General features: G+C 43.1%; 2 protein-coding genes across 10 annotated transcripts in view; both read left to right on the top strand.

Moving 5' to 3' along the window:
- Positions 1 to 6,655, top strand: part of SFMBT1 (Scm like with four mbt domains 1) — a 155,490-nt gene extending 148,835 nt beyond the window's left edge. For all 8 annotated transcript variants that reach the window (XM_084988557.1, XM_021068955.2, XM_021068953.2 and 5 more), the window contains 4 exons: positions 2,402 to 2,580; positions 2,766 to 3,011; positions 4,633 to 4,761; positions 5,989 to 6,655. In XM_084988557.1, coding sequence (XP_084844683.1) covers positions 2,402 to 2,580; positions 2,766 to 3,011; positions 4,633 to 4,761; positions 5,989 to 6,129 — 695 coding nt within the window. In that variant the 3' untranslated portion in view covers positions 6,130 to 6,655. The remainder of the gene's footprint in view (positions 1 to 2,401; positions 2,581 to 2,765; positions 3,012 to 4,632; positions 4,762 to 5,988) is intronic.
- Positions 6,656 to 14,716: 8,061 nt separating this feature from the next.
- STIMATE (STIM activating enhancer) overlaps positions 14,717 to 22,754 on the top strand; it is a 68,260-nt gene continuing 60,222 nt past the window's right edge. The window contains exon 1 of one of the 2 annotated variants that reach the window (NM_001434944.1): positions 14,717 to 15,025. In NM_001434944.1, coding sequence (NP_001421873.1) covers positions 14,866 to 15,025 — 160 coding nt within the window. In that variant the 5' untranslated portion in view covers positions 14,717 to 14,865. The remainder of the gene's footprint in view (positions 15,026 to 22,754) is intronic. The other variant, XM_021068950.2, reaches the window with a different exon arrangement.

Genomic DNA, 22,754 nt, shown 5'->3' with positions numbered 1-22,754 from the left:
CTGAAGGAAAGACTAATTTATCACCAAAATTAAAACTTTGGCTCTTTCAATAGTACTGTCTATAAAAAGGAAAAGACAAGCCATAGTCTTGGAGAAAATAGTCTTTTTTTGTGTGTTTTGGTATCCCTGGGTGGGTATGAATGAGAAAATATTCTTAATACCTATATCCAACAAAATAACTTCTCAGAATTCCCGTTGTGGTGCAGCGGAAACGAATCTGAGTAGGAACCGTGAGGTTGTGGGTTCATCCCTGGCCTTGCTCAGTGGGTTAAGGATCTGGCTGTGTCGTGAACTGTGGTGTAGGTCGCAGATGCGGCTTGGACCTGGCTTTGCTGTAGCTGTGGCCTAGGCTGGCAGCTGTAGCTCCAATTAGAACCCTAGGCTGGGAACCTCCATATGCTGTGGGTGCGGCCCTAAAAACACAAAAGAAAAAAAAAAAAAAAAACAACTGCAACTTCTCTCCAGAATATGTTAACACTTACAACACAATAAAAAAAAGAATTTTTGAAACTAGAGAATGCTGGTAATTGTACAACATTGTGAAATACTAATACCACTAAATTGTGCATTTTAAAATGTTTAATTGTGTGTTATGTGAATTTTATCTTAATTAAAAAATAAGTAGGAGTTCCCGTCGTGGCGCAGTGGTTAACGAATCCGACTAGGAACCATGAGGTTGCGGGTTCAGTCCCTGCCCTTGCTCAGTGGGTTAACGATCCGGCGTTGCCGTGAACTGTGGTGTAGGTTGCAGACGCGGCTCAGATCCCACATTGCTGTGGCTCTGGCGTAGGCTGGTGGCTATGGCTCCAATTAGACCCCTAGCCTGGGAACCTCCATATGCCTCGGAAGCGGCCCAAGATATAGCAAAAAAAGACCAAAATAAATAAATAAATAAGTAATTAGGAATTCCCACTGTGGTGTGATGGGATTGGGGGAGTCTCTGCAGCACCAAGGATGCAGGTTTAATCCCTGGCCTGGCACAGTGGATTAAAGGATCTGGCATTGCCACAGCTGTGGCATAGGTCACAGTTGTGGCTCGGATCTGATCCCTGGCTGGAACTCTTTATGCCACAGGGCGGCCAAAAAAGAAAAAAAAAAATCAAAAAGAAAAACAAAATGATCTGAAATTAGATAGTGGTGATAGTTGTATAACAGTGTACTCATTCATAGTCTTTGTCTAAAGACCACCAAATAGATGTACTTTCAAGTGATGCATTTTACATTATGTGAATTATATCTCAAAAAATAAACAAACAGGGAAAACCATTTTTAAAAATGAATGAAAGACTTGACTAGATACTTCACCAAAAAAGATATGCAACTAGTTGATAAAACACATGAAAATGTGCTCAATAGCATTAGTAATCAGGCAAATGCAGATTTAAACTACGGTGAGAAATTACTGCATATCCACTAGATTGGCGAAAATGAAAAAGACTGACCATCCCACATGTTGGCAGACGTGTACAGAGTAGCTAGATCTCTTATGCATTGCTGGAGTATAAAATTATATAACACTTTTGGAAAACTTTTGACAGTTTCTTTAAAGGTAATCATATGTTTGCTGTATGATCCAGCAATTATATTCCTAGAAGTTTACCCAAGGAAAACGAATATGTCCAATGAAAGCCTTGTAGAAGAATGTTCTTTGCAACTTAATAATAGCCAAAACTTGGAAACAGCCCAGGTGCCCATCAACAGGAGTAGATAAACCAGTATATTCATGCAGTGGGATGCTATTCATCAATGTGAAGTAATGAAGTACTCATATAACAGCATAGATAAAACTCAAAATCATTATACTGAGTGAAAGAAGCTTTGTTGGAAAAAGGATTTAGTGAATGATTCCTTAGATGAGGCAGAACTAGTCCATAGTGATGGAAATTAGAATAATGATTACTTCTGGTGAGGGAGACTGCCTAGGAAGTGACCCTGGGAACTTTCTAGGTTGGTGGAAATGTTCTGTATCTTGATAGGGGAAGGATTTTTCAGGTTTATGCATTTGTCAGTTACTAATCAAATTGTACATTTAGAATGTAAACAGTTAAGGAGTTCCTACTGTGGTGCAGTGGTTTAAGAGTCCAACTGTTGTGGCTCGGGTTGCTGTGGAAGTCCGGGTTTGATCCCTGGCCCTGCACAGTGGATTAAAGGATCCAGTGTTGTCACAGCTGCTGTGTGGGTCATACCTGCAGCTTGGATTCAGTCCCTGGCCCAGGAACTTTCATATACAGTGGGTGCAGCTATAAAAAAGAATGTATGCAGTTCATATTATTCCATTGTATGGAATTTAAACCTGAATCAAATAGTATACTCATTTTGTGCTATGCTAATGGAATCTCTTGTGGTTTGAGGTGCATGAAAATAATGAAACTACTTCATTTCTTTTTGTCATTCGCATTAGCACACTACTATGGAAAGAAGAAAAATAAAAGAATTGGGAGGCCACCTGGTGGGCATAGTAACTTAGCATGTGCACTGAAAAAAGCCAGTAAAAGGAGAAAGAGGCGGAAAAATGTTTTTGTTCATAAGAAGAAACGCTCCTCTACATCTGTTGATAATACCCCAGCAGGCTCTCCACAGGTATGACATCTGTGATGTATGTACCTGTAAAATCTAGATGCCTAGAGATCCCTGCGTTACAATGCAGACAGAAAGAATACCTGCAGGTCTTTCTCATTCAGATCTCTGGCCCCTGGAAGGTGGTTTTGTGGCTCAGGAATGAGTCTGTCCTGAATTTCAATGAAACCTCTTTCCTTGTTCTCTAGGGGAGTGGGGGTGAAGATGAGGATGACCCAGATGAAGGGGACGATGATTCCCTAAGTGAGGGCAGTACATCTGAGCAGCAGGATGAACTCCAGGAAGAATCAGAAATGTCAGAAAAAAAGTCATGCTCCTCCTCTCCCACCCAAAGTGAGATATCCACATCGATTCCTCCAGATAGACAGAGAAGAAAAAGAGAGCTGCGCACTTTTTCATTTTCTGATGATGAGAATAAACCTCCTTCACCAAAGGTACGCATTTAAAACTAGAGTGGCTGTTTTTTTCTCTCTTGACAATTCCCCTGAAGCTAATTCTTAATGATGTTGGCATTACACTTATTTCAGTATAGGCTTCCGTTGAATTTCTTGGTCTCTTTTTAAAAGATTCCAGAAGTTCTGCTGTAGCGAAGCAGGTTGAAAATCTGACTGCAGGGAGTTCCCATCGTGGCGCAGTGGTTAACGAATCCAACTAGGAACCATGAGGTTGCGGGTTCGGTCCCTGCCCTTGCTCAGTGGGTTAACGATCCGGCGTTGCCGTGAGCTGTGGTGTAGGTTGCAGATGAGGCTCGGATCCCACGTTGCTGTGGCTCTGGCGTAGGCTGGTGGCTACAGCTCCGATTCGACCCCTAGCCTGGGAACCTCCATCTGCTGCGGGAGCAGCCCAAGAAATAGCAAAAAGACAAAAAATTAAAAAAAAATTAAAAAAAGAAAATCAGACCACAGTGATTCAACTTGCTGCGGGGGCACAGGTTCAATCCCTGGCCCCGCCCAGTGGGTTAAATAAGGAGCTGGCGTTGCCACAGCTGTGGCGTAGGTCTCAGGTGCCTTTTGGATTCAGTCCCTGGCCTGAGAACTTACATATGCTGCTGGCAAGGCCATTAAAAAAAAAAAAAAAAGATTCCAAATTTAGTAATTAACTTGTGTTTCACTATGAAGGAAAGTCTCTCTCAGAATGGCTGCTTTTGGAGTTCCCATCCTGGCTCAGTGGTTAACGAATCTGACTAGGAACCACGAGGTTGTGGCTTCTATCCCTGGCCTTGCTCAGTGGGTTAAAGATTCAGTGTTGCCGTGAGCTGTGGTGTAGTTTGCAGATGCAGCTCGGATCCCGCGTTGCTACGGCTGCAGCGTAGGCCTGTGGCTACAACTGCAATTGGACCCCTGGCCTGGGAACTTCACATGCCGCAGGAGCAGCCCAAGAAATGGCAAAAACACCAAAAAAAAAAAAAAAGAATTGCTGCTTGTTTTAAGTAAAAAAAAAAGTTTTCTTGGTTGCCTGTCAATTAATTTAGGGAAAACTGCCTTTTTGATATTTTTTATAATATATATGGTTTTGTAGAAATAAATTCTACTTTTGGTTCTGGCTAAAACATTTTTGTTTGGTATATTCATTTATGCATATTGGGTAACATATATACTCATTGTAAGAATGGCATTTAAGTTGGTGATTTAAAACTGGACTACTTTTAAATATATTCTGTGAACAGAAGTGGTAAATGATTTCTCCTGATAATTTAGTTAAGCCTTCTCTCATTGGAAATACCATTCCATTCACTTCTTTACCCTACCAGAGAGTGAGCTTAAATAGACCAAAGAACAAATGGGAGATTTATAAACTGTTTTTCTCTGTTAAATTGTCCAAAGTACTTGTCTCAAAACTTAGAGATAAATATTTGTCCATTGATATTTCTTACTATATAAGACAAACATTTCCTGAGTACCTTTTGTGTATGGACTTTTACTGTCTTTGCTGGGAGAAATCACATCCTAAAACCACTCTAGATCCTGCCTTAAAGGGTATAACTTTATGTAGAGACTTTCTTAGAATGAAATAGCTCTCACACCATTTGGTTTGCTTCTCTTGTGGCAAATGAAGGAAATAAGGATTGAAGTTGCTGAAAGACTTCACCTGGACACTAACCCCCTGAAGTGGAGTGTGGCAGATGTTGTGCGGTTCATCAGATCCACTGACTGTGCTCCATTAGCAAGAATATTCCTAGACCAGGTAATCACAGAGATTTTGAATTTGTAGTCCTCTAGCAAAGGACTGGATGTAATTGCAATTTATTTACAAGTCTTAGGAAAAAATATTTCTATCCAAAAGGAAAAGTTGCTTCCATTTTTAGGAGTATAAGTGTGTTATTTATCTGACTTCCTCCATAGTTGAAGCAGATTATTATTGCATTCTCATTTTTCCTAAGACTTTGTTTCCATGCCACTTTAGATTGCTTAAACTCAAGCATGCTGTACTTAATTGTCCTCCGCTTTTCCAAAATAACGATTTGCTTGTTTTTTTAAAAAATAATTAACATATGTAATGTGTTAGGCTCTAATAGAAATAGTCTGTGGGAGTTCCTGTCGTGGCGCAGTGGTTAACGAATCCGACTAGGAACCATGAGGTTGCGGGTTCCGTCCCTGTCCTTGCTCAGTGGGTTAACGATCCGGCGTTGCCGTGAGCTGTGGTGTAGGTTGCAGATGAGGCTCGGATCCCGCGTTGCTGTGGTTCTGGTGTAGGCCGGCAGCTACAGCTCCATTTCGACCCCTAGCCTGGGAACCTCCATATGCTGCGGGAGCGGCCCAAGAAATAGACCAAAAAAAAAATAGTCTGTGGCTTTAAATATTAAAATAGATTTTCTTTTAGATAATTGAGGAGAGTCAAAGCTGAATATCTTTGTAGTTTCTGCCCATGGCGAAGTAGGTTAAGGATCTGGTGTTGCCACAACTATGGTGTAAGTTGCAGATGCAGCTCAGATTCAGTCCCTGACTTGGGAACTTCCGAATGCCTCAGGTGTGGCTAAAAAAGAAAAAAAACAAAAAAACTGAACATCTTTAAAAAGCTTTTCAGATTTTTATGAATGTTAGAGTTGGAAAACATTGAAGTTTATAGGTAATATTTCCTTTCAGATTGAGAAAGAGTCCTCTAAAAAGATGTTTCCTTTGATACATTTAGTTGCCAGTTCCAAGGCTAGTTAGTTTACTGAATTTCTGCAGAGAAGAATGGATTCTTATGCTTGGTAAAACTTTTACTATTAGTTCTGAAGATTCATTAGTATGGAGGTCTATGAGAGGCATTTGGAAGGAAATGTGTGATACTTACTTAAAGAGAAAAACTAATGATAGAAAAAAGCACAGGGATTCTGATTTTGACAAAGCAGAGTGAACCAGGGGCTGTCACGGTCGAGCTGCCACTTATGTGCACATCACAGATAATTTGTATTTTATGCTTTAACAGGAAATTGATGGGCAGGCCCTGTTGCTCCTTACCCTTCCCACCGTTCAAGAGTGCATGGACTTAAAATTGGGCCCTGCCATCAAACTTTGCCATCACATAGAGAGGATCAAGTTTGCTTTTTATGAACAGTTTGCCAACTGAGAAGGACAACCAAAGTAAGCTGTATCTTTGAAGCACAAATGCAGCAAATCCTTTGCCCTGCTATAGAAGTGGAGCTGAAATAGTCCTGGGGCTCTGGGCCTTGCAGGTGTCGGCTTGCTCTCTTTGCACTTTCAGGGAAGGAGGATCCACACAGAGGAAGCAAAAACTGCACAGAAGTGGCTCTAATGCCAGTGAAAGTGTGGTCATCTCTTGTTCAGCAAATTGCAGTTTTTAAACAATAAAAGTTGTGAAGAAAAGACTCATGTAAGAAGAATAAGCATTTCCACTGGTATAACCTGAAGAAGAATGATCTAGGCTGCTGGGAAGCACCCTTTTGGTTTTCCTTTTGTCCTTTCTGTTCCTTCCCATTGTAGATTGAACTTTGTTCTCTGCTTTCTCTTTTCTTGGAAAGAGAGGACATAGCTTTAAGTCAGCACTGATTGGACTGTGCCTGAGGCACATCAGTGCTTCATTGTCATTGTGTTTTTAAGCTTTTTTAAATTAAAAAAGTTCATTTTGGGGATGATTATGTGGCTCTGGGGTTTTGAATGTACAGTCACACTTTGATCCATTTTAAAATCTATTCTTAGGAGTTCCTTTGTTTACTACCTCTGTTAATAATTGAGCTTATAGCCATGTCCATGTATGAGGGGTTTTGTTTTTTGTTTTGTGTGTGTGTGTGTGTGTGTGTTTTGTATGATGCTATTTGGAAGCTACATGAACACTAAAACTATGACAGAAATTGGAGGGAAAAAACTGTTTGCTTTCTTAGAAACATTGTGTGGAACTTACACCAACCATTTCCTTAAATGATCTGATGTAAGAAATCTATGTCATTGTTTTCCATCTTGACCCAGGTTGGGCTACTATTTCAAGTAGTATCTCAAAGACTATTGGTATTTCAGTTGCATTGCTCTCTCCTCGGTTCTCAAAGGGACTTCAGTGGCTTTTATTTTGTGTTTACTTTTCTCTACAGTTGTTTTTCTGACGAAAATTTCATTTTGAAAGTCCTCACTTTGGATAAAAGTCAGTAGGTGTCCCCTGGACCCCACAGTAAGGCCCATTTCCCTTTTCTCAGTGTCTCCAGGCAGACTGTGTAGAAGCAGAGCAGAGAGAACATGTTTTGGGGAGTGATGCAGAGCTTCAGGTTTCTTTAACAGTGTGTCCTCATTGGCGGGACAAAAATCAAGAGGTGGTTAAGGATTCCGGAAACATCTTTGCTTAGTCACCTTCACACTTTTCTTTAGTTAAACCTTCAAATTGAATGTATTCTACAGTCCAACTCCCACTCAACAACTTGATTTTCTTTTTAGGTGTTTCTTTTGACTCAACTCAAGTTGACATTAATCTACAGGCAAATTTTCACTTATGATTGCGCTGCTAGCTATTGTAGAATAATAGCTTTTGCTGCACTGTTCCAGCCAAGAGGAATGAGGAAAGATACATACATAGATTGCTTCCTTTAAATGGTTTGCTTTGCTGAGTGTTGTTTTTTAAAATTATCCTATTCACCTGCAAATTTATAACCTAATCATTCCTCTTCAAGATTTGAAAATGTTTTAAAATTACAAACTGGGTAAATTTTCAACAACTATACAAATATAAGGTTATTTATTACAATTTAAATTGATTGTGATTTTTTTCCTTTTCTTCCCTCCCACCTGTTTTTTTGTTTTGTTTTTTGTCTTTTTGGGGCCTCACCCAAGACATATGGAGGTTCCCAGGCTAGGGGTCTAATGGAAGCTGTGGCCACCGGGCTACACTAGCTCACGGCAACATCAGATCCTTAACCCACTGAGCAAGGCCAGGAATCGAACCTACAACCTCATGGCTCCTAGTTGGTTCGTTTCTGATGTGCCACGACGGGAACTCCCTTCCTCTACCTGTTTTTATGGACCTTGACAAACATTCTGTAATCTGAATCTTCTCTTCATTGGATAGTTTATGAACCACCTTAAGCCCTCCAACCAAACCATATATTAAAGCATCAACTCTTTGCTTAGATTGCTCTCAGATATACCTGGAAAAAGGCCTCATTTAAGTAAAAGTTAATACATTTGAACTTATCAGAGATCCAGTTTTTAATTTTGATTGATTCTTTGCCTATGGAAGAGAAGCATATATAAAATGCTTTAGAACAATTAGCCTTGAGTAGGTAGAGTTTAGGGGGTGGGTATCTTGCATAATGAAGTTTCTTGAAAGCTCAGCAGTCAAGGCACTAAGGCAAAGAGTTCCTTGAAGAAGATCATTGAAACCAGAAAAAGTCTGGAATTAATTAACATTGTTGTATTATTTAGGAAAATGCTATTTATTTTCTTTAAGAATGAATTTACCAAATGTAACAATGAATATGTTATACTGTCTCTTTCTTGACTTCTTCAGAAACCATAGAACTAAGGACACCTCCCTTCACAGGTGAGAGGAGCAGAGCCCCTGAAATGTGAAACACATGGCCCTAAGTAGTAGTCTTTGATTAGGTAAAGTTGGCCCTGGCCAGCATGTCTGTTCACACCATAGTTGTTCAAGCTCAGCTTTCTCCTAGAGAGAAGCTGACTCTAAATTGGACAAATAGGGTTTCTCTTAGTATTTCTTGCATTCTAATACTAAGATAATTGTTTATCAGGCAACTACATTAAAGAGGTATTAAATTGGTATCCCCCAACTCCTACTCCTAGATATTACATACTTGAGGATAATTTTTTGGAAATTTGGCATTAAACGGTTTTTTTAATTAAGTTTGATATTTAAATTCCATTTTCCTCATAATGTTGTGGAACTGGATAGCTGTGACAGTCTGATTCCTATGATTCTAAAACAAATTTTAAGCCTGATAAAGCTCACCATGTTGGGGTAAAATGTTTTTATATTGCGCATAGGAACATGAACTTTGGTTTTTGGGGGGTTTTTTTGTCTTTTTTTTAGGGCACCCATGGCATGTGGAAGTTCCTAGGCTAGGGGTCAAATTGGAGCTATAGCTGCTGGCCTACGTAACAGCCACAGCAATGTTGGATCCAAGCTGCATCTGTGACCTACACCACAACCCATGGCAACGCCAGATCCTTAACACACTGAGCAAGGCCAGGGATGAACCCGCATCCTCATGGATACTAGTCAGGTTCATTAACCACTGAGCCACGACGGGAACTCCTGAACTTTGTTTTTTAAAGATATCAAACTCTAAATTTATGACAGGTACATTGTGAGGGATAGCATTTGTCTAAATTTCACCTTCAGCTGGCCCCATAACCTCCCTAAGATCAGACAGTTTTCCATGATCCATTTCTGATCCTGAATTGACAGACTTGGAATAAGTGAATGGATTATATCATCCTCCTGAACCTGGAAGTTCACTGGCCAATATAAGCCTATTACTATACTATTAATGTATTAAGGAAACCTTTCACTGCACGTGAAGATTTGCTATGACATTTTGACTATATTTTGTGGGCTTCTGGGAAATCTGCTCTTTTCCTTTGTAAACGACCTTCATCCCTCTCAGCTGAAGCAGAATTGAGTGGCTAATGCAGGGAATGCATCAATGAGGGCTTTCATCTTACGTATTTGCCTTTCTTTAGTGGTGTAGGTGGCCCCCAGCATCTACATTATAGATATATGAGGTCAGGGAAGGAGAGTTACCAACCTCTGGAGAGATGGGATTCTTGGGTAGTTATTTATTGAATTATAATAGAGGCAGACATAGAAAACCAGTCCATAGCTTGGCCTTTATATGCTTCTTCTCATGAAGTAAAATTATTCTGTGAGAGAGAGGGCATTGGGCCAAAGCTTCCTGAGGATTCAATTATATTTTACTTGTACTCTTGTACCAATTCAGTCACTGATATGGTATGTGAATACAGAATAAAAACTTTAGGAGGCCTTAGGTTGGATAGGACTCAGAACCATCCCCCTTCCTCAAGCCAAAAAGTATTTCTGGGGGCACACAGGACATCAGGGAATTGTAGGTAAGATTTACCTAAATAGGGACATGAGGCAAACTATCATATACCTACTTGGCACCTATCACCAAAGGCTTTCATTTAGGATAGCATGTGCTAATTTAATTGATGCCCAAAGATGCTCTCAGAGAGTTGTTAGGAGCATAGTCTCGACAGTGGAAACACACAAAAGGCTTGAATTCTGGTCCTGTATTGTGTGTGTGTGTGTGTGTGTGTGTGTGTGTGTGTGTGTGTGTGTGTGTGTGTGTGTGTGTGTTTATAAATTCGAAAGTGTGTGTGTTTATAAATTCAAAAGTGTGTGTGTGTGTGTTTATAAATTCAAAAGTGTTCCATGTTATTAGTTGGCCTTTTGAAGGTGATGGAGAAGGCAGATGAAACAAATTAAGTATCAGTGGGAACTGGGTATCCCCTTTAAAAATTTGAATGTCTGTGGTCCTGGGTCCACTGTAAATAACCATGTGTTATGGTCATGGTGCTGGCTCAGAAACCCTATAGGATAGAGCCTCGTGCAAAGCCAAAAAGAAATCAGTCACTTTCACAGAAGTGTAATTGTTTCTTGACTTTATTCACTTTATAATGTTTTGCTAGTGAATTTTGATGATTCCTTCCCATTATGTGAGACTGTGCATACTTTGGAAATTTGAATTTCTCTACATAAGCCACCAGTGGACTTACAGTTTGGGCAGAAGAGTTCTAAACTCCAAGCTCAATACAAAGAGGTCTGCTTCTAAACCTGCTCAACTGGGGTTTCCTCTGTACTCATTCCAGATTGCACAGGTGGTTCTGTTTCTGAGGACAGCGTTAGGGATAAAAGTATAGAAGGTGGTGGAGCATAAGTGCACTGGAGATTGGTTTTTTTTTGGTTCTAGTGTTTCAGAAGTCTTAGATTTTCACAAGAACCAGCAAAACAAAGAGTGGAGGTTGGGGAAAATGGAAAAGTAGGCCTAAAACTCTGTTCTCATATCTTTTCTGACTTGACACACCATTTGAGTCTTAGTGCCATGGCCTATCACAAAAGACTGTCTTTAGAGGGAAATAAGCCCCAGCCTTGGCAGACACATCTTTAACACCAGCAGTAAAGTGCAGACCTGTAACCCTGAGAAGCAAGGGTCTCCGACTATTTCTGAAGTCAAAGGATGATACTAGCCAGTCAAATGAAGCTACCATTACTAGTAGGGGTGCCTATTCTGAGGATGTGTGGAAACTCAGTCTTAAGGGTTTCTACATGTTTTAATTAATCTAACTGCATGCCTAGCTTATTAGCAGAATGGATGTGGGCAAATAGTGTTAAAAGGATAAGGGTAGGTTTTGGGGATTAATCAAGTCACAAAACAGATGATTGAGGGAGGTTACAAAGTTTAGACAAAATTAAAACTAGACAGTTCCTTAGCTCCTTTTGCAAGAAGTCTCTGGGGAAGTATAGTTTGAATGTTTCTCTTAGAGATTTTTAAGTGCTCAGTTCTTTTCCTTTTCACTTTTTTTTTTTTTTTAATAGTATCTAAAGACAATCAGAGGCCTGCCAGAGTGGGACTTCTGGCTGGTTCCAGCACTGTCCTTAGGCCTCTTTCTCTAACTTGTTGGAACCGATGTACTTTGTTTCATGTATATTGTCCTTATTTTTTTTTTTTTAAAGCTGCATATTTGGAACAAAATGAAATGCATATTGCATTGTATCCTTCCTGACTGCTGTTTTTCTCTTAATTTTAAAAGTTATGCACTGAGGATAAAGTATACTTAAGGAGAAATATGCACAAAAATACTTATTAAATAATTCCCATCAAGTTTGATGGTATAACTTCAAGGGATTAAAAAATGACTATTTTGAATGAATATTTTGTGTGGGTTTTTTTTGGTTTGTAAATGAGAGTATGTATAAACTTGTGTCCTATTACGACAGTTTTAAGTGGTTGTGAGAAAATTAAAACAGGTCTTAAGCTATATTTAACTTTCTTTGACAGCAAGAAAGGCATCTTGACCACAGTAACCTTCAAAACTGTTTCTAGTCAGACCTCAGAGAGTCATCTCTGAAGGGAGGAGAAAGTTCCTTCCTGCTTCAATAAAATGAACCTTTCCAGAATTCTTCCCACTCTCCTGCTATCTGATCCTTTCCCCTCTGAATTTAGGTACTTTTTTTTTTTTTTTTTGGCCACGCCCACACCATAGCAGTGACCCAAGCCACAGCAGTGACAACACTGGATCCTTAACCTGCCGAGCCACCAGGGAACTCCTGGACTTTGGTACTTTTTAATTGTGGTTCAGGAAAGATAGGAAGAGCAGAATTTCTCACAGCAAGCTTGTTCCCAGCATTGGGGATTCTACCCCTGATCTCTGAAGACTACTGCTTGTTCCTTTACATTTGCCTTGGCACAGCAGCAACAGGCCTTAGGATTCCAACACATCTGGATGTGCAGAGTACTGCTTTGTGAAAAACTTCATTTTTCAGCTCTGTGTGCAATTTTCCTTGAGCTGTGTCTTCAAGCAATTAATAATCTTATGCCCAGCTATAATTTCTTCTGCTTTGAGTACACATCCTTTTGTTTGGTTCTCGCTGAACTGGACTGTAACTGTTGAGCATACCTGTAAGGGATCTTCTTAGACTTAAAGACAGTAATGCAATTTTCCCTTAACCTATTATTTTCTTAACCTTATTTTCTGTATTTTCCCATGGTCAGTACTTGTGGAGAGTTTTAAATTTTATAAATTAAAAGTCAGTTTAATTTAAAAAGCATTTTGTTGAATGCTTTTTGTACCAGGTACTATGTTGGATTTAAGGGTCAGTAAAATTCAGTTTCTGCCCTCAGGAGGCTCTCATTCAGCTGAGAGAGAGGTGTGTACCTAGTTTAGCAGTGTGAAAAGTTCTAGTGGGTCAGCTCACACAAAGTAATGTGAATGTACAACAGGGAGAGGAAGATCAGGCAGGACTTGAAGCATGAGTGGCAGTTCATAGAGTAAGGAAAAGGGAACAGTATTCCATTCAACTAGAATGCATGTGAAGGTACAAAAAAATGTGGAAGTGCATTGTAAGAGAAAGCTGGAGAGTTGGCTGTAGGGAGCCAGTAGCATTTTTCCTCTGAAAAATCAAGTTAATATTCCCATTAACTGGAGTTCCCCTCCTGGTTCAGTGGTTAACGAATCCGACTAGGAACCATGAGGTTGCAGTTTCGATCCCTGGCCTTGCTCAGTGGGTTAAGGATCAGGCGTCACCATGAGCTGTGTTATAGGTCGCAGATGCAGCTCTCGGATCCCTCCTTGCTGTGGCTGTGGCGTAGGCCAGCAGCTACAGCTTCGATTAGAGCCCTAGCCTGGGAACCTCCAGATGCCGTGGGAGTGGCCCTAGAAAAGGCAAAAAGACAAAAAAAAAAAAAAAAAAAAAAAAAATTCCTATTAACCAAGAAGGCTTTTGGATAGCATTTAACCCTTTTATGTAATTGTAATTTCTTTCTTTTTTTCTTTTTTTTTTTTTTTTTTAGGGCTGCACCCATGGCATATGGAGATTCCCAGGCTAGGGGTTTAATCGGAGCTGTAGCTGCCAGCCACAGTAACGCGGGATACCAGCCACGTCTACGACCTACACCTGAGCTCACAGCAACGCTAGATCCTTAACCCACTGAGCAAGGCCAGGGGTCGAACCCACAACTTCCTGGTTGTCGGATTCGTTTCTGCTGTGCCACAGCAGGAACTCTTGTAATTGGAATTTCTTGTGGCTATCTTTAGGGAAAATTTCCCTCGATACAGTGTTTAATGTTCAACAAATGTACCACAATGTCTACTGGAATAATACTAACCATACACTGGTATTAAGTCGATCAGCAGGAAGATCAGGCACTGGAGAGCACCAACAAGAGGTGTGGGAGCAAAGACAGAGAGGGCTGAGAGGGTAGGTAAAGTGGAGAGGGATTAGAGGCCCTGGAAGAGGCAGAGTGCAGGTTCCAAGAAGTCAGAGTTAGGTAGGTGTAAGTAAATATATGCGTGTGTGGAGGGAGGCTCTGGAGAAAAAGTCCAGCAACTTGGTTTTCTTTTGTGAATCACGTTCAAAATGAACAAGAAGGGGATATGTTCACATGCATGTATAAAGGCAACTGGATTAAAATTTAAATAGTTTAAATTACGGGTTTTTTTGGGGGGGGAGTCGACTTGGGGCTTGGTTAATCAATCTAAGATGAGCCTTTGGCCAGGGTATTGATCCCAGCAAAGACGCCAAACGTCTAGGCTGAAAGGAATATATTTGTGTGCATAGTCAGATTGTTTACTCAATGACCTGCTTCAGAATAATCCAGGCTATTTGCCGATAATGCAAATTATTGCCCGCGATCTCAGAATAACTGAATTGGAATCTGAGGGTGGAATCCAGGAGTATTTTTAAATAAATTCTTCAGGGAATGAGTTTATCTTGGAGGAGAAAAAGTTTAGCCACAGATCTTCCCTGCTCCAACCCTCCCGACCTGGAACTCGGAGCCGGGGCGGGGCTCTCAACTGGGTTGTGGCAGCCCAGCTCACAGGGTTCCACCTGTGGTGGAGACCCGCGACCCCGCCCCCTCGCCGGCTGGATCCCCACCCCTGGGGGGGGGGGGAGCTGAAGCAGCCAGAGCCCGCCCCAACGCTGGGCCTGGCCAATCAGACGCTGCGATCTCAGACGTCGGGTTACGCGCCGCGCCGAGTCCGCGGCGGGGCGTAGGTACCGGCTCCCAGCTTTGGAGTCTGGGTTGGGCGTCGCGGACCCCGCAGGCAGCGAGGCCGGGCGGGCGGGCTGCGGCGCCCTGCGCCCCTCGCCAGGGTCGCCATGCAGGGCCCTGCCGGGAACACGAGCCGCGCACTGCCAGGCGGGCCGCCCTCCACCGTCGCGTCCGGGGCGGGCCGCTGCGAGAGCGGCGCACTCATGCACAGTTTCGGCATTTTCCTGCAGGGGCTGCTCGGCGTCGTGGCCTTCAGCACGTTGTTGCGTGAGTCCGGGACCCCCGCCCCTCCTCAGACCCTGCGCCGCGAGCCGCGGGTTCAGCCCGGCCTCGGGGGCGTTCCTGCCTGAGGATTTCAGGCCTTGGGGTCCTGGGCCCTTGGTGGAGGTGCCCTCTTCCCGCGAGCCCAAGGCTGGGCATTCCCAGGCGAAGGGGAGCTCTTGCCCCCGACCCAGGTCCTGAGTCCCTCGCCTTATCGCAGCAGCCTCTAGCCAGAGGTGACCCCCTCAACCGTGTCAGTGCGAATTAAAGCTACTCCAATTTCCAGCCTGCGGCCATGACCCCCGGGTGGCATATTCCTTTCTGCCCCCTCTTATAGGTTCATCTTAGCCTCTCCTTCGCGCTTTGAATCCTCATCCCTAAATCTCCAGTCTGATAATGAGTCTTTTCCTTCACCTTCACTTCTCCAAGACTTAATCTCTCCGGTTTGCACCTGGTGGGCCCCTGGCTTGTTAGGCCCCCCGCAATCCGTTTCCAGAAGGGCTCTCGCCCCCTCCCGGCCCCTGTCACCGAGATTAATTTTCTGTTTCTGTCAGAGTAGGACTCACCCATACTGCCTTCTTCCCCACATCTCCTTTTTCCTCTCCTTTCCCTGAAGAGGCCCACCTGTTTCATATATGTCCCAAGCTTTGCTAATTAAGTTACATCTCAAGTCTCCCCTGGCTCTTCTCTCTCCCAATCCACCTTTATTTGCATTTCAAGTATCCTTCCTTTCCTAGAGACCTGGGCAACTTAGGAGCTTAATGGAGAAACAGATTCAGGGTCTGAGGAGGTCTTGGAATCCCTGTGCTAAGTCACCAGGGGACCTTCCTTCAGAGTTTCGTGAGGGGGAAGAAAGTCCCAGATTGCCTTTGGAAAACTAGAAGTTCCAGCATGTCATGTATGCCATGTGGTGAGGGATTATATTGTTTTCTTAATGCATATCCTTTATTAAAGTAACAAGAAGTCTAGTGCCCTTATGATTGCATTTTTGAGGAAGGAGGGGTCATAAATATTTACAGAAGCATTAATTCCAAAATGACTTGTTCTCAAAACTTCCCCACTGTGTTCACGTGGGCAGAGTGGGAAGTTCCTGCAGAAAGTATGCTCCTTGGCATCTGGGAAGGATTCTGGTGGTGTGTGCTTGTGTCATGTAGCGTCCAGTTGCCAGAGTTGCAGCTTTGCTTGTTTATGATGCAGGGTTTATTTGGGTGAATTCTCCCAGGCTTTAGATAACCCTGAAGAGACTGGGGTTTTTTGTTTGTTTGTTTTGTTTTTTGTCTTTTTAGAGCCACACCTGCAGCATATGGAGGTTCCCAGGCTAGGGGTTGAATCGGAGCTGCAGCCACTGGCCTACACAACAGCCCCAGGAGCACCAGATCCTTAACGCACTGAGCTAGGCCAGGGATCGAACCCACATCTTCATGGTTACTAGTTAACCACTGAGCCACGACAGGAACTCTTGAAGAGGCTCTTCTTCTTTTTTTTTTTTTTTTTTTTTGTCTTTTTGCCATTTCTTGGGCCGCTCCCGCGACATGTGGAGGTTCCCAGGCTAGGGGTCTAATCAGAGCTGTAGCTACCGGCCTACGCCAGAGCCACAGCAATGCGGGATCCGAGCCACATCTGCAATCTACACCACAGCTCATGGCAACGCCGGATCATTAACCCACTGAGCAAGGCCAGGGATCGAACCCGCAACCTCATGGTTCCTAGTCGGATTTGCTAACCACTGCACCACAATGGGAACTCCTGAAGAGGCTGTTCTTGAACACCACTTTTTTTTTTTCTGGTCGTCCGGCCTTCATAAGTCTTGCAGCAAGTCCCAGACTGTATATGTTTGCTACTCTTTCTCTGCTTTTCAGTCTCTACTTGTCTTGCTGTTTTCCCTGTTGAACAAATAGCCACTTGTTCCCACAGTAATAATTTCTGATGACTTAGCCAAAATCAGCTGTTGACTTGGGCACATGAATTGTATATATGTGCGTTTAAGACATTGTACGTGGGTCTGCACTCCCCTTTCCACTTCTTTCTGCTCCTGCTGGCCTTCCTTTCTCTCTGAAGGAACTCCAGGCTTAGGTTTTATGTTGTTCCCTAACCTAAGATTTCTTAGCAGAGCCCTGGCTGTTTTCATGGGATTAATTGATGCTGATGGTCCCACTTGTTCCCCCGGATTTGATACTTGCGACTCACAGAGGGAAATGTGATTATGACAGGGCAGAGTTGCTCAGAGCTGAGAAGTGTGCAGGGTTGAATGTGTTCAGAGTACCGGTGCTGGCCCTGCAGGTCTTGAGGGACACAGTCACTTATTTACTTAATCTTTAGTGAGCACAAGTGCAAATCCCACTGTAGTTGGTATTTTCTCTATACAAAGGTGGGACTAGGAAGCAGTGTCTCACTCAGTGTTAGGCTAGACATGGAGAGAGCTTGTGGTAATGGGTTCTGGGACAATGAAGAATAGGGGTGATGAGGGGAAGAGCTGGAAAGGCTAGAATGTGTCTTCCCTTGCCATAGGCATGGACATGAATCGAGAGCCCTATTCCCCCACCTACAAGCAGATGGCTGCCCAAAGAGAGTCTCACTGACTGGGACCAAGGGAAGGACCTTTCTTATCTCAGACTTGTTGCTTCTATTGAAGTAGAACTGTGGAGCTTTTCCATTTTGCAAGGCTGGGAAGGGGAGGAAATCTCTTAAGGAGTTTACATTTTGGAATGGACTTTGCTGGGAAAAAGGAAAGGGGGTGGAGCTGATCTCAAGGAAGTGCACCTGCAAGCTGCTCGGCAGTCTTCTTGGTGCAGCGGCCCATTCCTCGTTTTGCCATAGCTGCTGTCAGAAGTGGAGCCTCCCATGATAAGACTGCTCATCTTGCAGCCCTTCAGGGAGGTCTGGTTTGTTAAGATGAGGCCACTCCATCCTTTATCAATTCCATCATTGGTTTCTTCAAACATATTTTAAATACCAACCATCTCTCCAGAGCAGTTGAAACTAACAGTCCCTGTCCTCTTTGGAGTCACAGTTTTTCCCTCTGGGTGCTATTGTCCCACTGGGCAGTGGGCTCAGACACTTCTGAAACTTCCCCAGTTTGGGGAGGGTACTAATCTCTTCCTCTTAGACTAGCTCTATTCAATAAAGTGGTCTCTTCTCTGCCAGACAGGCTATCTGGTACTTTCATCACTTCACATTCTGATTTCAGTGAATCCTCAGACGACTGTCTTTTTCTTTTTCTTCCCAGAAAATCACTTTTTCCTCCATTTATAGTTTGTTGTGTTTTTTACTTGGAGGTAAATGTTACCTAGCGGAAGCCTCTCATATATCTTAGATCTCAGGAGAGGATTTTGATTCTCATGGGGATTTCTCATCCTGGTCCTTGGCTCACTGTATGGGGATCTTCAGGTGCCTCAGTCCAGGCACTTGAGAGTTGGTATTTCCAGTTGATACATGTAGCTGATTCTTCAAGCTACATAAACATACTATTATAGGCCACCATCTGCCTGTAATAAGCCTGTTCCAGTGTCAGCATCACCTTGTTCAACTTTCCAGAGGCTTCAGCCAAGGTACCCTCTGTGTGCAAGGAAAGCTGAACAAACTCAGAGGCAAGCTTAGAAAGGAACATCCCCCTCTGGGTTTTCTGGAATGTCACTGAAAGGCTCTAAGTGTCTGAGTAGAAAGAAGTACATTAAATGAGGGACCTTTGTCATGATCTAACTGCCAAGCAATACCTCCAGTTTGGGTGGTTTTATCTATAGTCTGGGACTCAATGAAGTCCCAGAGGAAAAGAGCCGAGCAGGTCTGGAGATCATAAATTGTTCTAGCACAGGGCAGTGGCCTGCCTGTCAGCCGAAGGTCAGTATTGACCAGTGTGTGTGTTGGTGTTTGTGGATACTCTCAAAACCCATATAGGCAAAGCAAACTGAAGCCTCCTTCAGCATGAACCATCAGAGTCCTAGGCTAAAGTGTAGACCGAATTGGCTTTTACCAAAGCAAGCAATTTGAGAGGTTAAATAAATCTACCTGCCTACTGTCACATTACAGATTTGGGGGCTAGCCAGCTGGGAGAAGTCAGTGGTTTACAGGAACGTGCTGGTGTTGAGAAATGATAGATAGCTCTTTTCCTGAGGCCCAAAGTAACATCACAGGCCAGTCTACCCAGATTTGAAATATTAATCTCAAGTAAGAGTTCCTGCTGTTTTTATGGCATGGTGAACTGGCCTCCCTGTGTATTCTATACAGACGTCCTCATGTTGGGACGACTTTTCCTGGGATCACCTCTCCCCACTCCATCTCAGTTTTTATCTTGAAAAATGTCACATGTAAAGAAAAGATGAAAAATAATTCAATGAATGCCCATCTGCCCTCTACCTAGATTCATAAATTGTTCACACTTTGCTGCATTTACTTTATCTCTTTATACTTTTTTTTTTTTCTGGCTGATCCATTTGAAGGTAAGTTACAGCCAGCATCATACTTTCTCCCTAAAAACTTCAATTGAGTCTCCTAAGAATAAGGACAGTTTTCTCCAGTTTCATGATCATACCTATGAAAACGTATATTTCCACGGTGTCATGTAATATCCAGTCCATATTCACACTTCCCCAGATGTCACAGGTCTCTTATAGCTGGAGTTCTGAAAAACTGCGATCCAGTCAGTGTCCATACATTGCATTTGGTTATGTTTTTAAGTCATTTATGTACCCTAGAGAATCTGCCCTACACACATGCGCACGTGCACACACACACACAGAGTTGTGTGTTTTTGTTTTTGTTTTTGTTTTTCCTTAACTGCCATTGCATTTGAAGAAGTCCTGGCCAGTTGTCATGTGTTGTGTACCACCTTCGGGTCTTGTCTGGGTACTACCTTGTTGTGGTGTTTGGGCAGTTTCACTGACCTCTCTGTTTCCTGAGTTTGGTCTGGAGTTGCTGTTGGATTTCATTGAATGCTCTGTGACTGGTGCTCTGCGCTTCATATTACATCTCACCAGGCAGCACATGACATCAGGCAGTCCCTCTATTAGTGATAATATGGTTGGTTACTGGGCAAAGAGCTCCAAAGATCTCCAGCTTCCTCCTTTATAAAGGTACATTTTCCTCTTTGCAATTACTAAATGATCTCTGTAGTGATGATACTTGAGATCCTGTGACTATTCAATTCCCCAGTGACTTTTCACTCCTGGTTAAATAATGAAACCCAGTGATGGGTTTTAGAAATGAAGCTGGAGCTCATGAGTGAAGGCGCTGTCTCTGGACCTGGTACCCAACACACAATAAATGTTACTTCCCTTTCCTCCCCTGGAGTGCCAGCCAGGGCACAGGAAGAACATGTCTTTCTGTCCCAGGCTGGTATTATGCCCACGGGGAAGGGAGTTTGGCCAACATTAGCATGATGGCTGGTTGGTTGGGGAGGTGTGTTTATTTTTAGAAAGTTTTCTAAATGCTGCTTTGTCTGGTAGCATTTATCCATAATGGTGATTGACTCCTTTATGTGTAATAAAACATCACTAATTTGGATTAAAATCAGGGCAAGAAGGAGTTGTCTGAATTAGGGAATTGTCTGAGTTGTAGAGTTATATAATAAAATGCATTTTTTAGACTTAGACCTCCATTTGGCAAATATTGCCCTATAGGGGCCTGTCAAGCTTCTACTGCTTTAATGGTCTGTTTAAAATTCTTTACATTTAGTATAATAATTGTATGAAGATGAAGTCTTGTTGAAATTTTGTAAGTGGTTGAAAAATAGCAACATCCCTGGTGCTGGAACAGATGTGACCTGGCTTTCATTTCTGTTCCTGCCATGTACTGCCCTTGAGCAACCCCCGTATTTCTTAAAGCTTTGATTTCCTCCCCAGCAGGATGAGGATGATGGTTTTTCTGGAACTGTGAAGTTTGGAAAGACTGTAAGGAAGCTGGCTCAGTGTCAGGCACATGTTGGGCCCTCCATAGTGGAGGAGGGGGAAAGGCAGATGCCATCAGCCTCATTGTGGTGACTCTGTTTGCATTCATGTGTTCAGGTGAAGAACATCTCACAAGTGCTGGAGTAACTTGTTTTCTGAATTAGGTTAAACATTGCCATTTCTGTCTTGTTTACTCAGTATCTCTACCTTTAACCTTCTTCTGTTAGATTGCATATTAGTAAAAAACTATAACCCAGCAAGCACAACCATTGTCAATTCCAAGTTAGTATGCCCCCAGACCAGGTGGTTTTGGTGTAGGTGGTAATCCCTTTCCTTCACTTGACCCTTTCTTGTGTTTTCACCTACAGTCTCACATGGGCCTTGAGAGGGCAGCGGGTAGACTGGGGCAGCCCATTTACAGGTGGTTGAACTGTGTCCGAGTCCCTGGCTTCATCAGCCCCAGGCCCCATGGTAGCAGGTGGGGGCACTTGGCCACTAAAGCTGGCTTTGCTGCAGCTGGCTTTTTTATTGAGTCCCCAGTGTGCTAGCTCTTGTGCTTTTAGTACTTGATGTGCCTCACAGAAATGTGGAATAGGGTGATTTTCATGTTACAAACAAGGACGGTGAGCAGGGGAAGTGTGTAGCACCAGGTCCCAGTCAGTAGCTGCAGAGCTGAGATGTGAGCCAGGTCCCTCAGACCCCAAATGCTCTCAGCCTCTTCCCCTGGTGCCGTTTTTCACCCCCTCCTTTCCACACAGGTGCGCTTCTGACTACTCTCTATCCCCGGCCACCTCACCTCATTTTCTTCTTATTTGGACCAGCCTGAGTTTCTTAATAATTACATTTTATGTTCAAAGTAGTATCTGGAACTTCAGACTGTTTTGTGGCTATTGATAACATTAACCATATGAATTGTGGATGAACTACCGGTTATTTTATGGATGTATGAGTTACAGCTTGCATTTGCTTTTCAGGCCCGGCTGAGTAAGGATGGTGATTCCACTCTGGGACCAAGGTCCAGACTCTGAGGCAGGGCCTTGGGGGAAGCGTACATGGTCCATCCTGTAACTGGGGAAGAGGGATTTCCAGGGCCCTTGGTGATTTCAGGTTACCTGCAGGTTTACAGATTTGTTTCCCTGGTGCTTTGTGCTTTATGACTATAAGGAAAATAGTTAATGTTAAGAGTTAGGGATGGCCCTTAAGAGTTATCCTTTTCTTCATGGCATCTGTAGAAGAGGTCTGTGCATCTCTTGCATCACTCCAGTGCTAGGAAGTTATCCATTTAACTCAGGGTTTTTCAACTTGGCACCATTGACATTTTGGGCCAGATAACTCTTTGCTGTGTGCCCTTTCCTGTGCATTATAGGATGTTTAGCAGCATACCTAGCCTCAATCCACTGGACATCAGTAGCTCCTTCACCCCCACTCCCATAGTGACAACTCAGAATATCTCCAGACATTGCCTGAAGTCCCCTGGGGGGCAGAATCACCCATTGGGAACTTTATTTATTCAGTTTGTGGATTACTTAGCAGACTGTCATATGAGCCCTAACAAAACAGATCTGCTAAGGACCTGAGCACCAAGTACAGTGCCGGGCTGCCTTGACAAGGGAGAGCTGGGACCCAGTCCTCTGTCCTTGAGGGGCTGGCACATCATTACAGTGCAGTGTGAAGAGGTCAGTAGACGTTTGAACAGACTGGAGAGGAGGGATTCTGCCAGGAGACCTCAGAAAGAGACCACAAGGAAGCCCTGCTTCATTACAACACTGGAGGTGGAGGAGACACCAAGGGCTCTCAGTACAGAGGGAGTGGTGAGGGCAGGGGTCCAAGTGGGAGATCATGGACATGGCCAT

Source organism: Sus scrofa, chromosome 13 (genome assembly GCF_054392235.1).
Source record: "Sus scrofa isolate SSC_HxYL_T2T_F1_AM1 chromosome 13, Sscrofa_HxYL_maternal_Yorkshire_Landrace_v2.0, whole genome shotgun sequence".
Classification (NCBI taxonomy): Eukaryota; Metazoa; Chordata; class Mammalia; order Artiodactyla; family Suidae; genus Sus; species Sus scrofa.
This window is presented reverse-complemented; position numbering and strand designations above follow the sequence as displayed.